This window comes from Amblyomma americanum, chromosome 1 (genome assembly GCF_052857255.1).
Source record: "Amblyomma americanum isolate KBUSLIRL-KWMA chromosome 1, ASM5285725v1, whole genome shotgun sequence".
Taxonomy (NCBI): Eukaryota; Metazoa; Arthropoda; class Arachnida; order Ixodida; family Ixodidae; genus Amblyomma; species Amblyomma americanum.
Window position 1 is genome coordinate 126,176,557 of NC_135497.1, and position 14,664 is coordinate 126,191,220.

The window sequence follows — 14,664 nt, forward strand, 5'->3', positions numbered from 1 at the left end:
CTAGTGTGACAATGCAGAGAGTTGCAGATGAGAGGGGATAGTCCACTTCCTGCATTGTCATGCTAGCAGTCTCATGGCTGACGCCATTGGCTGGAAGGGGGTCCTTTGTTGGAGAAAAGCCGTTTTGTTCTTAAGTTGTGCCAGACTGTAGCGCATCATACACTGAAAGAAGCAATCGATAACCTTGCTGTTATGCAGCAGTTCTGCATCCAGCACTCACGATAGCATGCACAAATAAAGCATTTGACGGAGCTACGAGAAATCACTGCTGTCACGCTGTTTTAATCATAAAAGGAAGTGACCATTTCCCAGGTTTTAACATAAAGGTTACTTTCACACGAACTGTTTTTGGCAGTTTTTTGGGGGCTATTCCATAGTTTGACATTCGTATAATTTGGATGTTTTCCCTCTCCTTTGAAGTCCGAGTTAATGAGTTTTTACTGTAATTCTCCTTTAGTGGCGATTTAATGTGAGTAGTGTAGTCACCTTGTTGCTTCTCACTGTGCATTTGGCCACCAGTTCCAGTTCAGATGCTTTAGCATATTTTACTAGATTTAAGAAACAAGTTCTATACAGGTTGAAAGCAATCATAACAACTTTTATGTTGTTTATTTAGCTGAAAATATCAGCAGAATTGCAAGTTAAAGCATGTCTTGGAAATGGTTTGTGAATTAATGCTTGCAGCGTAACTTTACCTGGCAAGTTGTGTGCTACACTTAGAACAGTGAACGGTTGCCCAAGTTCTCGTTCGAAAAACTGAGACACTGAGGCACTAAATAGAACATGTTTTTTTTTCCCTCTCTTGGTGTGCTTAAAAGCAGGTCTGCAGTTTTTTGTGCATGGCTGAACTGTTAGTCAACATTACCTACCGCGGTGGCTCAGTGCCTTTGATGTTTGGCTGCTGATCCCAAGGTTGCGGGTTTGATCCCAACCGTGGTGGCCATATTTCGATGGAGGCGAAATACAAAAATGCCCCTGTGTTGTGTGATGTTAATGCACATTAAAGAACCCCAGGTGATGTAAATTAATCCGGAGCCCTTTGCTATGGTATTCCTGATAACCCTTGTGTTGCTTTTGTAATTTACAATAATTTATAATTTACAATTTGTTGGTCAACAATGGTGTTAGTTTTGTGGCTGAAAAAATGACGGCTGTGTAGTCTGCAACCCTTAATGTGTATCCATGTCTTTTGTAGTGTTGTTTCTGTTGCTGAAGTGTACAGCGCTTGCTTTGGGCTTGTTTAGCTGGGAGCAAAAATTTTGCTATTTGTTTCAGCGCCAGAAACATGTGTCCTCTCATGCTGCCAGGCTTTGCAGTGAACTGGTTGTTGCGAAATAAATGTTCATTTGAAGTGATGTTATTGCGTGCTGCTTTTTTCAGCTGCATTGCTGTGGTGCCAACAGCACTGCAGACTATGATGTCCTGCCACCATCCTGCTGCCCTGAGAAGCCACAGGACTGCACACCGGCCAAGGCTTACGAAAGGGTACGTGAACTAGTTCAAGACTCTTACTGCAGTTTCTTGCCTGTACATAACAGCCACGTTCATTAAACTGACTAGGAAATTATATTTTCAGAGATTAAGTAAAGCAAGTGAGCGATAGGCATTCCATCACGCGTTAACCCACCGCAAGGAATATTGAGCTAGCTTCACCAAAACTGAAGTACCGGTGATTAAAAATGGCGCACCTCCTCTCCCTGCTGCCCTCACCGATGAAAACATCAGTTGACGCTTTGGTTTACTGACTTCTGATCGCACCAATTTCCCCTCCTCGTGGGTCTTCGTCTTCCTGGTCTTCCCACACATACTTCGGTCATTGCTTATTTCTCTCTCATCTGTTGTCAGCAATAATGGACCTGGAGCTGGCGCAAAAGACGTGGTGGATGACTTTGCAGCTATCAGCAGAGATAAGGCAGTGGCAAATCGGAACCATGTGCATGAAGGCGTTGTTGACCTTTCTCGTGTACACCTGAGGAGTTCACGCAGCAAGACAAGCAGACAACTTTCGCAGCTACTGGAAGTGTACCCGTGATGTCGTGTCTGTTGTTGCTGCAGGAAGTGGCAGCATTTAGTGGCCTGTTGATCACAGTGGCATCACTGTACTGTTGATGTAGAAGTCTTGGGAAAATAGTTCCACAAACCGTCACTACGCGCAAACCAATCAGCATGCAAATTTTAAAAACAGTTTCTAAAAATTAATAAATTGCCAGCTGTGTTCCAAGGACTCATACTTAGTGCGAATGCTTGAGTCAAAAGTATTCACGTTACACACTCAAGTCATTTACCAGCAATCTTCGAACTCTTTTCCTAATCCCTTTAAGTGATGGTTTTAGGTGGGGAGTGAATGTTAGTCTGAAGGTTTGTTTCGCCAGTGAAGGTTCAGTTCGAAACAAACCTTGCTACTATGTGCAGTAGAACCTCATTGACGCGTTCCTGGCTTCTACAATTTCTTGGTTCATGCACTAAAAATATAGAGCAGTAAAAGTGTCCCACAGTTAGTCTTCTGGTTAATATGTTCCTGGGTAATACTCTATTTCAGTTATGTTCATAATTTTGTCATATTTTGACCTTATATTTTAGCGCCAGTAGAAAGTGCATTAACATGCGAGTGGGCTGAGCCTGCGGACTTGCGACATAATTTGAAGCACAGCGGCAGTGAACAGCTAAGGCAGCTTCTCCGCAGTGTGTAAGTGCAATGAGGGCGAAGCATCCAAAACGACGATGTGCGAGCATATGAGCGGCCCAAATCTGGGAGCAAATGGAATGAACAGCAGTGGCAGTAGGCTGCCAGAGTGGCTTTTCTATGGTGCACATACCGTATTTATTCGAATCTAGGCCGATAGTTTTTTAAAATAATCATATTCCAAACTCTTGGGTCGGCTTAGATTCGAGGATTGTAAAAAACGAGCCAGGTTTTCATTGATACTGCTAAATATGGTGCAAAGCTAGCGCCATCTAGAAAATGCAGTATCGCAGCCGCTACTAGCCGTGGCAGTAGCCAACTGTACACAAGCGAGGTCGCCATTTTGACCTGTGTCGTGTCGGCCGTGTCGGTGTGCGGCGTGGCGTTATCGCGATGGCACCAAGCAGGACATGCCACTACAGTGCCGCTTTCAAGTGAAAAGTCGGTCGGGACCTTCAAGCCGGTCGGGACTTCGACATCGACGACAAAAACGTCCGTCGTTGGAGGAACAGCGACAGCAGCTTTTTGCGTGCGCCGCAACGAGGATGGCATTTAGCGGACCAAAGAAAGGCCGTCACCACGAAGTGGAGACAGTTTTGGCCGACTTTGTTTGGACGCAGAGATCAGCTGCCCTTCCAGTGACAACAGAAGTGCTCCAAGCGAAAGCTAGGTAAGTTTCGAGGGAGGGAGGCCTAACGCCAAAGGATTTCAAAGCCAGCTGGGGCTGGCTTCAGATATTCATGAAGCGCTTCAGCTTCAGCCTCCGACGTCGCTCTTCAATCACCCAGAAGCTGCCAAGCCATTTCGAAGAAAAGCTGATAGCTTTTCAACGCGACGTGCTGCGAAAGAGAGAAGCGGCAGGCTACAACCTTGGGCAAATCGGCAATCCCGACCAGACGGCTGTGTATTTTGATATGCCAGTGGCGTATACCATGAATGAAAAGGGTGCCAAGGAGGTGAAGGTGCACTCTGCGGGCTACGAGAAGCAGCGCGCAACTGTGATGCTGTGCTGCACAGCTGATGGACATGAACTCCCTCCTTATGGTATTTAAAAGGAAGACAGTGCCTGCTCGAGAAACTTTCCCAAGAAATGTCATTGTGCGGCAAATGAGAATGGGTGGTTGACGGGTGCGATGGTGGAAGAGTGGGTTAGGATTGTGTGGAGACGGCGTCCAGGAGTCCTTTTGACAAAGAACTCTCTCCTTGTCGTCGACTCTTACCGTGGGCACTTGACCGACAACGTGAAGGCTGCGCTTGCCCAAGCGAACATGGAGCTCTCTGTCATACCGGGCTGCATGACTGGCCAGTTGCAGCCACTTGATGTCTCCGTCAACGAACCTTTTAAGGATCATCTGCGGAAATATTACACGGACTGGTTGACTGCCTAACACCACATGCTAACGGCAACGGGCCGCATCAAACGTGCATCGCTATCGCAGCTGGCAGGCTGGGTAGCCGCCGCATGGGACGACATCCCAGGCACTTTGATCGTACGCGCCTTTAAACAGTGCAGCATATCTAATGCGCTCGACAGTACCGAAGATAGTGCACTGTTTGAAGGCGACAGTGACAAGGAACACAGCGATTAGTCTAGCAGCGACGACGACGTTGAATGAGCTCTGCACGTTCAGATTTAATAAATGCTGTTTGCATTTTGTGAACGCTGTCCTCTTTTTTGTTCGGTCTACATTCGAGGTAATATATATATTTTTTGTTGGCTTCGGACTTTAGGGGGTCGGCCTAGATTCGAGTAAATACTGTATGTAACTGAGCGAGCATCCTGGAACAAGAAATAAATGCATTTTTATGCCAGGTATGCTGTTAATTTTGATGTGAAGTGTTTTCTTGTGAGATCTGCTTTGAAAGTTCATGATAAATTTAAATTTTCCTCAACCTGCTAAACATTATACCAAAAATCAAGAAGTCTAGTGTGGGTAATTTTTCTTGGCTTTTTTGGAACTGGAGTTGTGTATTGAAGTTGATGCCTCAGAAAAAGGCTTTGGACCTAAAATGTGTCATTCCTTTTTCATAACTCCATACCCTATAATTTTTTGTGCTTTCATTCATCATGTTCAGTTGAGTAATTTTATTCGAATGATTTTTAATATACAATGTAATGTTCGCATTTTCAAAATTCAAACTCTGAGGCTGTGTTAGTGCAGCTAACTGTTCAGCAACCAACAGTACTGAATTTAAAATTGCAGAGCTTGTAACGTCGCATTGACAGTAGCCTGCGTTGAGTGGCACTTTTTTTTCTTTGTACCTCTGAAAAATTGCTTGGCACAACTATTGGCGTTTCTGGTCCACTTACGGAGTTCGCACGGTCTGCCTGCCCAACAAGTTGCGTGTCTTGCATACCTGCGTTGCTTTTCGTGCAGTCGGAATCAATGGGACCTCTTCATCCTTCACTGCCACCTTTATTGGAGAGCATAAGATCTTCATGCCAGAAAAAAATCGTTTCTCAGTTGGTCGGCACAAAAGTGATCACCACCGTATTGACGCTGACTGTGCATGAGCGCAGGGCGCTGGCCCCTACTGCTACTGTTGGCTACTGCTGGACAGAGAAGTTGGCATGAGGAAAATACAGTGCAGTAAACAAGGGTGGACTATTTTGCTTGATAAAAGTGCATGAATAGCTGTTACCAACACTGAATTGGTAGGCTTTCATTACGAACCAATCATGTACATCCCCCGTCAGAAGTATACGGCTCAAGGGCTTTGGTTGTGAGGCCCCCCCTTGGATACGTGCCTGTTAAGAGCAGAGTTACAAATATGGTGGAATTTAACCATCCTGGACATTGGTTTCTGGCATTTGTAGTTATTTAATTTTCTTTGTTTTTCTCTACGCTCACTTTTTGCCATTCCTCCTTGCGTAAGAAATCCTAATCTTATCCCTGTACAGAATTTTTATTGGAATATTACGCATTTATTTTTTATATATCTGACTGTATTGAACCACGAGCAAAATCTTACAATTTGTTTCCTTACTGCTGCATTTTTTTCTGAAAGGATGCCCACACGAAAACCATTGCTTTTGATCCTTCCAGTATTGCCCAATGACAGTTGATGGTATCATAATTATTTTGGTTCATGGCACAGCTCCTCGTTAGCTGTATAACAGCAAAACCAATTTGACTTGCGATGAACTAAAGTTATGACTGCTGGCATCAGATGTATGTTTAATTTTGAAAAAAATAAGAATAAATCTTCTTCTTCACCTGTTTTAACAGTTTGTTTAGAGTAAAACATCTTTCCTAAGGCAGGCAACGGATTTTTGTTTCTGGTACTCAGTTTTTTTCTGGAAAAGTGGCCTCCTACCAGTTTTCCTCAACTTTAAAGCAGCTAGATTTTAAAAGCAGCATTAATGAGCAGTGAATCCTCAACTTTGTCTTTATTTTTTAACTGTCTGACCGCTCAAGCAGTAGTGGTTTGCATGATGATAATGATGATAAATTTTTATGGTGCAAGGGCATCTGTAGCCAAAGAGCGCCATGGCACAAGGTAGTTTTCATTTGCACAAGGTGGGTTCAGAGACCCATTTGCTAAGCATTTCACCCTAAAGAAGCCGAGCACCAGGCAGGGGAAAGCTTGAACCAATTGTATCACCGGTGGGTACCCGGTGGCACTGGTGATCGAACCCCGCACCTCCTGCATGTAAGGTGGATGCTCAAATTACTAGGCCAGTATGTCTGCTTCCATTTTTTGTTGTGTTCAAGATCAAATCATAAACTCAACTGGCAGCATGTCTAGTGGTAAGCTTTGTCATGCTTTGCCTACCATTCCATAAAATGCAATTAAATGCATAGAATGGTAGTCATGTCTGGTTCTTGCAGTGTTGATCTCAAAACAGTATGGCAGTGTTCAAAAGCTGAAATATTTGCTGAAGGATGAGCCAAAGATTCCATACTGGAGCAGCCACATATTACTGCCAGCTCCATCTCATCTGCAGTGTTTACCACCTAACCGAGCATGCGAACAAGCTGACTGCAGTGCACATGCATTTGCAGAAGTTTTTTTATAATGCTTAGTAATAATTGTTTTGGTGTGAACCGAAGTTTTTGAGGAAACTTTGAGCATGGTCTGCAATAAGGGTGCAATTTCACCATGGACAATCACCTCATTGGCAGTTGTGACCTGCAGCTAGAGAATTGCGGGAATTCCTGCATTCAAGCCTAATGATTGTACAGTGTCATTTACTATCATTGCATGGGCCATGGCAGTAAATGCATAGGTGCTTGTTCGAAACTGAACACCTGTACATTCCATCACGCTAAGTATTACACTGAACTGATATTAAATATACATTTTAGGATTCAGTGGAAAAGACTACAGAGCGTGCTCGTGCTTAGTGCTTTTTCGAGAACTGCGGTTACCTCCAGGAGGGGGTAACCACATTTTATACATCTAGGGTGCTCCTTATACATTGTTCCATTTTAGCTGAAAAAGGCTGGATTAGCTGGCTACGAAACTGGTTGCTTGTCTTGCTGCGGCTTTTGCTTGATGCACAAGTTCAAACGTCATGAAGCCAGCTTTGGGTATGACCTGTGTTCAGTGCTGCCATTTTGTGCTTCCAGCGATGACGTTGCAACAGCAGATGAACTAACAAATCTTTTGCCCTTGTAATGTGAGTCGTGAGGAAATGTTGAAATGAGCAATATTTCAATGAGCAATGAAATGAGCAATGAAATGAGCAATGAAATGAGCAATGAAATGAGCAATGAAATGAGCAATGAAATGAGCAGTTTGGCAATATTTTGCCAAACATTTGATACATCAATCAGAAGCAAGTTTTTCGATGTGCCCTTTGTGTGTTTTAACAGGCCCATGTTCAAAGGTTAAACACGAACACTGGCTGCTGTGCTTATATCCAGTGAAAAGAAATTCTCTTTTATATGATAGTTGTAGTCATTGCAAGGCTGTGGTACCTGTATGTGCTACTAAAGGGTTGTACAGAAATGTGACTGCGACTGTTGCCATTTTTTGTTTTTGCTGTGCAAGGTGTTATCGGAGGCTTTCCATGCCCATATGTCTTTTTGGTGGTAACTTAGTAGTACTTGAAGAGGTTTTCTGTTAGCATTTTCTACTTTGGGTTCTATTCCCATTGTGAAATTGAACTTTATATTCTGTACTAAAGTGGGATGCTCTACATTTTAGAGCGGACTGCAGCGCGATTTCTCGACTTTACTGACATTCCACAATGTTTTCTGATCACTGTGAAGAGCTCAGCTTGAAGGAACATAAAACCACAGTGGCTGTAGTTTTGCCAGGCATGCACACCTGCAGTGCTTGCCAAGCAGCTGTGCTTTGTGGCTATAAGCACTAGGTTGCGAGTGCAGTTCCTGGCTGTGGCAGGCACATTTTGTTGCATGGCAAAACATACTCTCGTGTACTAATTTTGAGGCCTGTTAAAAAATCCTGTGTGGTTGAAATTAATTTCGAGGCCTCCAATGTGACATAGCTTGTAGTGAAGACATAGCGTTGCCATGTTTAGGTGGATATCTTAAGCATCATGAAAGCATATACTTGTCAGGTATTCTTGATTACTGTGTCCAAACTGTGAGCCAGGGATAATGCCATTTTGCATTTCATGAAAGAAGTTGCTAATTCCTATGCTGTTCACATAGATTTTTTTTACTTTCTCTAAAAGTTGTTTCCTGAGCCAAGTAGTCATATATTAATTCAGAACAAACTCTGAATATTCAGGGTCTTGTAGTACCGTAAAAACCGGACTATAGGTCGGACCGGAATATAGGTCGACCCCCTAACTAACCAATTCTAAAAATGAAAAAGATCTTTTTCAATGGGAGAAGTACCGAAAGACATCCTTACTTTGAAACAAATGCGACTCGAGAGGTTGCACAATGGTGACAGTATTTAATTTCATTTAAATGCTGCTTGTATGTACACACGGCAAATTTTTTAACAATATCGCGCACCAATCGGCCCGCGTGTTTGTTTCTGGCACAGGCAAGTACGGCGCCGTAGAGCAAAGCCCTCCTCTTCATGAATCGCCGCAACCAGGATGGCGAGCCTTTGAATTGCGCCCTCGTGAGTCTAGAAGCACGCGCGATCTCTGCCGCTTTCACGCGGATGCATTCGGCAGTCACAGGCAGCGATCTTGCTCGCAGCTCAACGTTTCCTTCCTATTCTCGATACACTACAATCTGCCCACGAAATGTTTTCTTCTGGTTGCTGCAAGTTGTAATACGCAGCTTCTGCCTCCGCCAGTACTGAATGCTCTTTTCGGATACTCCAAATTCGCGCTGTGCCGCCAGGTTCCCGTGAGCTTCCTCGTACTCAATCGTGTTTTTCTTGAAGGCGACGGTAAATTGCCGTTAGCTTCCGCTTTGCATCTACTGAAACGCAAAATGGCGGCACTGCTGCTGATGGCAATGGTGATGGAGGCTGTTGACTTCAGCCACCCATTGTTGCTAGACTTCCGTATTTTTTCCGCCAATGACCGGTATATAAGACGGGGGTCGACTTTTCACCATGGTTTTTTGAAAAAAAGTTCGACCTATATTCCGGTTTTTACGGTAACTTTGAGAGGAAATATAAAATTTTTTTACATTGGCTACTTCATTGAGGTTTTGTTCCACCACCTGGTGCAACCGGAGTGCCATGTAAACATGGAGCCAAGGAGTTTTGCTATGCTCTTATTGCTTTTGATTTTTTTAATGTGATCCCCTAGCATCAGAGATATATTGTCCTACAGTCAGGTGCCTGCTGAGTGAAGGGGGATATTCAAATATGAAATTAGGCACTGATAGTAAAGATGCAGCTAGCTGCAAGGTGCATTCTCATTATTTCATAGTTACAGGGAAAGATAAACTTTGAACAACAGTTTAATTGAAAACATGGCTTGTAGTTATTTTTTTTTTTGCTGCAACTAAGTAGCACTGACAATTTGTGGGCATTTTCTTACGATGAAATCTTTTTTTCAGAATTGCGTTGACGTGCTTCTGGACAAGTTCAATGAAAAGATTGTCTACGTTGGGGTGACTGGCATTATCATTTGCTTTATTGAGGTAAGAACTGGGTAATCGCCTTCAGAATTTCTGGTGTGTAACCTCCAAACTTAAGGTGGAACTTCCATGAAAACAATTTAGTTGGACCAATTGGTGAGTGATCATTTATAAAGAAACTGAGGAAAACTGACCAGTCATAGGAGAGAAATGGACAAGTGCAAGCAAGACATAGGAGGTTGTGTGTGTTTTGCTCTCCTGTGGCTTTTTTTTTGCAGTTCTCCTTGAAACACTTCAGATATGATGCAGCTCTGGGAATAGTCTTCGTAAAGTGAAGCTTTTATGCTTGCTAGTGACTACCAGATATTACAGTGTGGTTTGTCCTTTGGCTAATTTTTTTGTTATAGCCATGTGGTAACTTCAAATGTAGGTACAGTGAAAGCTCGCTAATTGAAACTCGATAATTTGAATTCTCGGATAATTCGAACTACACTACTTGGTTCGGCCAAGCTCCATAGAGATCTGTGTATAAAAGAGCCCATTAATTCAAAAGCAAGTTGGTTCCGCTACAGATAATTAGAACTACGTGCCGCCGTGTCTGGGCAGCTTGGCACACAGCACGTGGCCAAAAAAAAAAAAAAGCACCTCCGCATAGTTAGAGGCTGCGCATGACCTAAACGGGGACAGAAGATTGAACCAGATAAAACTGTGGAAGAGTGGGTAAAGCCTAAAAGATGCCATCACCGGCGCGGCGGCGGATAGGGGTTGGCAGCCGCGGTGGTTGCTGCCTACCCTCATTTCTGCGCAGCCTCCGAAACTCGCAACTAAATACTCGTTAATTCGAGCCCTGTTAATTCGGAAATACGGATAAGTACTGTCGGCGCGGTCTCAGCCAACGCCCATAAAAGGCAGACTTCAGGTGGGCACTACAAATCGCGTGCGAAAAACTTTTTTTTTTCTTTGCGAGTATCGTCCATTCTTCCGCTCATCAGTCAACGGAAGCACGCGTTCAGCCGCGATCATGACGCCGGGTGTTAGCATCGCCCGGCGGACAGCCAATGTTGCCAACGTTCAGTCAGCTGCTGGCTGGAAGCAGCCGACGTGGGCTGTCAGCGCGGACCAATCGGCGCGACCGCGTCTGACTTCCGCCCGCTTCTACAACATGGCCGCGTCTGCCAAAGCGGCCTGTCGCTTCACCACGAACTCATTGTTGCCACTACACTGTGCCTTACGTTCATGGCAAACAAAAGTCGCACGAAGCTTTCGCTTTGTCTGAAGATGGCTGCAGCACAAAATTTTAGCGATGAAACGCTCCAGATTTTCAGAATGCTTCTGGATTTTCAAAGCTGCTAGTCTTAGCCACTACGCGTCGGTTGACGTCAGGAAGCGCGGGAGATTCAAACAGGTTAACTGTTTTGGTTCAGAAAGGGGTCACTAAGAATAATTTGTCCTCTTTGTCGTCATTGAATAAATAATAGCTTATTTGTAAATGCACAGCTGTTCTGTTCAGCATTTTACTAAGCATATGGAAACGCGCCGTTTCTAAATCCTGGCGCCAGCTGGCCGTTTTCTGCCACTCGTGGTGTGGCACCCTTGCGGTGCGTGCGTCGGCGTTCCACCGCGCCGCTCAAAATCTGCAGCGCAAGTTCGCTCCATGTGTGTCGCCCTTAAAGCAAACGTACGGAAAACGAGGCTTGCACAACCAGACAAGCGCTGGCACTCTGCAAAGTTCTCTTCTCCCTCTTGCTAGAGCTAAGGTCAAAAGGTAAACACACTGTGATGTTATCGCTGCCCTGCATCTTGGCGCACTGCCAAGAAATGCTTTGTGGACCGTGACTGTGCGAAATGGAGGGAAGTGTTAATGCCTGGCGCTTTTTTTTTTTCAAATTCGTAGGCAAAAATCGGGGGTGGGTGGGTTCATTATGCGAGTGGGTTCGTTACGCGAGTAAATACGGTACATATATCGTAATGCAAATGGTTCTTGTTAGTTTTTCGAGGCCATTCGATAATTCAAACTTTTTTCCCGGTCCCGTGAAGTTCGAATTAACGAGTTTTTACTGTACCATATTTGGATACAATCAAATCAGTGATGCATGCAAAATGGCACTCTCTTTAGGAAAGCATGCGTGATGTTTGTGCACTGTGTGTGTTTAGGACATTCTGCATAGTGTAGAATAGGACCCATTTTTCACTGGTTGTTAATAATCCTTTATGAATGCACAAGAGCATCTACTCCTTCTTAGGCTCTGTAAATTCTGAATTTTTTATTCTGTGCGGAACTGGGGTTCATTCTTTCCGAGAACCGGAACATTGTCCCGCACTTCTTGCTGAGCAGAATGAATATCTGGTTGAAGGCAGTTGGTTACACTTAAGTGTGGTTTTGTATTTGAATTTAATTTTAAAATACCGTACATTTACAGCCTGTCAGTGCAAGCAGCTCGATGTGGCCAAGACTTGTGCATCCTTCTGTTGCATTCCACCACATGCTGGCTAATGAGGTGTCTTGCCATGAAATATTGTGTGAAAACTCCCTTGTAGTTGTGAACCACTGTTTCGTCAAGGCAACAAATAAGGCTTGTTAGATTTTTTGCCTACAAAATGTAATGCAGTGGTGCGGCCGACCAGTGTTGCAAGCTCTAGCTGCTATCTATGCTTTCAGTAAAACCTTTTCAGAACTACACCTGCTTTATTTCAAGCCCTGATGCATTGCGGTGTGTACTGCAGTTACCCATTATAAGCAGTACCTTGCGCTGCTTGGTAGACCGTGCTGGTTACCTCAACCTTACTACAGCTGGCTAAAATTATCCATTGTCATCCATGCCCTCTGATTCGTTCAGTACAGTCTCTGACCAATTTTTCGGACTGAATGGGACCTGGAAAATGGTCCCAATAATCGAACAGTCCAAAAATCCGTGAACTTTAAAGAAAACTTTTCTGCAAAAAACAGACTTCAAAAGTAGAGAAATTTGCTGCTCCCCATATCTTGCTTGCAAGTGATATTGGACTGTATCTGAGCCACAGTCACGCTTTCATGTCTGCACCATCTCGTGTCAATATACCAGACAGTGTGACGCAGCTGCTGGTCTTCCGCAAACGAATGCACACGTCGCGTGAAGCAAGAACAGTGAGTTTGCATGGCTAACAATGCTCGCGAAAACTGAGAGGTAACCCATGGGAAGACTCAAGCGCCTCCGAGTGCACAGCCCCTCCTCCCATCCCTCCTCCCGCATCTGTTGCCCCGCACCGCAGGTGGCGTCGTCCTAGCCGCGGTGGACGCTGCAGCTGTCCCGTTGTCACGTTTTCATTGTGATAGCGCGCTCTTTGTTGGCCATCTCAGTGGCAATGCAGAGCATGCCATTCGATAAAATCGCAAATGGCAACAATTGAGAATGGCAACAATTCAATGGCATTCTTGAATGGCGCATCTCGAATGGCAACAATTCAGAACCAGTGGCCAAGCCTATATAAGCCAGTCTGTCCGATTCACTCCTGTCATTGCCTGCTGAATCTGTTTGAATCAAAGATCCAATCCGTTCTGAATCCAATCCATTTGAACCCTTTCATGGCAGTGGGGAACGGGTTGGTTGGTACAGAGATGCCTGCTTGCATCTATGTTAGGTAAAAAAACAAAAAAAACTTTCAATTGAAAAGTGATCTTCACAGTATTGTTGGCACCTATTTTTGTCCAAAATATTAGCTTTCGGACTCCATCAGTTTTTAAAATGTACAGGTTCCTACGAGCTGCCTGACGGTTCCTCAGTGAAGTCTGAAATATCGCACAAGTCCATATTATTAGTCTGAAAAATCTGTTTGCTACTGTAGTTGACAGGCAGGATGGTGCCTGTCTTATTCGTATAGAAAGTGGTGACTTTCCTTTATCATTTTTCTACAGTTGCTGCGATCCTTTAAACACCAACATTTGGTTGTGTAGAGTTTCAATTAACAGAGCTGTCTCGCCAGCAATGTAAATGTTGCAGCAGTAGTAGTGTTGTGCTACACTGGGCAAGTTAAGTCACTGTAATGAAACAAATGTTTATTTGGGGGTTAGACAAAAACACTTGTCCACACGTTGCTCATTGCACATCCTACCTTTGTGCATGTATTCAGTCCATGGTGGAAGAAAGGTGCTCCGATGGCACGGCCACACTGTGACGAGGGGGAGGCCACTTAGTGCGATCTAAAGTGAACACTGCTGCTAGGGGCAGCACGTGTTCAGGGGGCTATCCTCTGCGTATATTCTGCTGGCGTTGCTATGGAGCAGCAGTACACGCGCAGAAATGACCTCTGTCAGCATTCAGACACCCTAACCTGTTTTCTTCAACTGCCTAATTGTGGTCAAGTAAAAGCTTTCATACCATTCACTGTCCAGATACTTCCTTTTCAGACCGCAGAGAGACGCGCCGTCTGCTAGGCAGCAGCGGACAGACACCTTGTCCTTCTCTTGTCTCGTCTTCCATTGCGCTGTTTTATCCAGTGTTTCTTTGTTTTGCTTCTTTTCTCTGTTCGAAGTTTAGTTTCAATATGTTTCCTTAAATGAGATCCGTAACCTGCTCCGGTTATTACATCATGTATACTATTCAGAAATCGATCATTGCTCCCTATAACTTGTGCTAACAGCTTGCTGGAGCAGAGCACAACTTGCACATGTTGGCAGCTGTGTAGGGTTTTATTGATCTGGTGCTCTTGCACCCTTCTGGGTGCATGTTACATAGTGCTCACTTGGGCGTTTTCATTAAATACTAGTCGAGCCCACTTATAACAAACATCAGCATCATGCGGCGTCCGTTTGTTATATCCCAAAGTTCGTAGTAAGTGGACCACAGCTTTAAAGGTAGTTGCTTGTCAAAACACAAAATTTTTTCTTTGCGAAAAAGTCCGTGATGGATGTCTGTTTTTGCAGCGCAGATACGATGAGGGAGGTTTCCAGTTTATTCAAAGCAGAAGCGTGATCTTCGTCGAGGCCCTTGGCATAGACAAGTTGTCTGAGGCTGTCTATGTAGCCCATTGCTACAGGCG

General features: G+C 44.3%; 1 protein-coding gene across 1 annotated transcript in view; it reads left to right on the forward strand.

The window, feature by feature from the left end:
• LOC144113627 (CD63 antigen-like) overlaps window positions 1–14,664 on the forward strand; it is a 30,994-nt gene that overhangs the window by 10,225 nt on the left and 6,105 nt on the right. Inside the window, exons 5-6 of the mRNA XM_077646795.1 lie at window positions 1,381–1,485; window positions 9,628–9,711. Coding sequence (XP_077502921.1) covers window positions 1,381–1,485; window positions 9,628–9,711 — 189 coding nt within the window. The remainder of the gene's footprint in view (window positions 1–1,380; window positions 1,486–9,627; window positions 9,712–14,664) is intronic.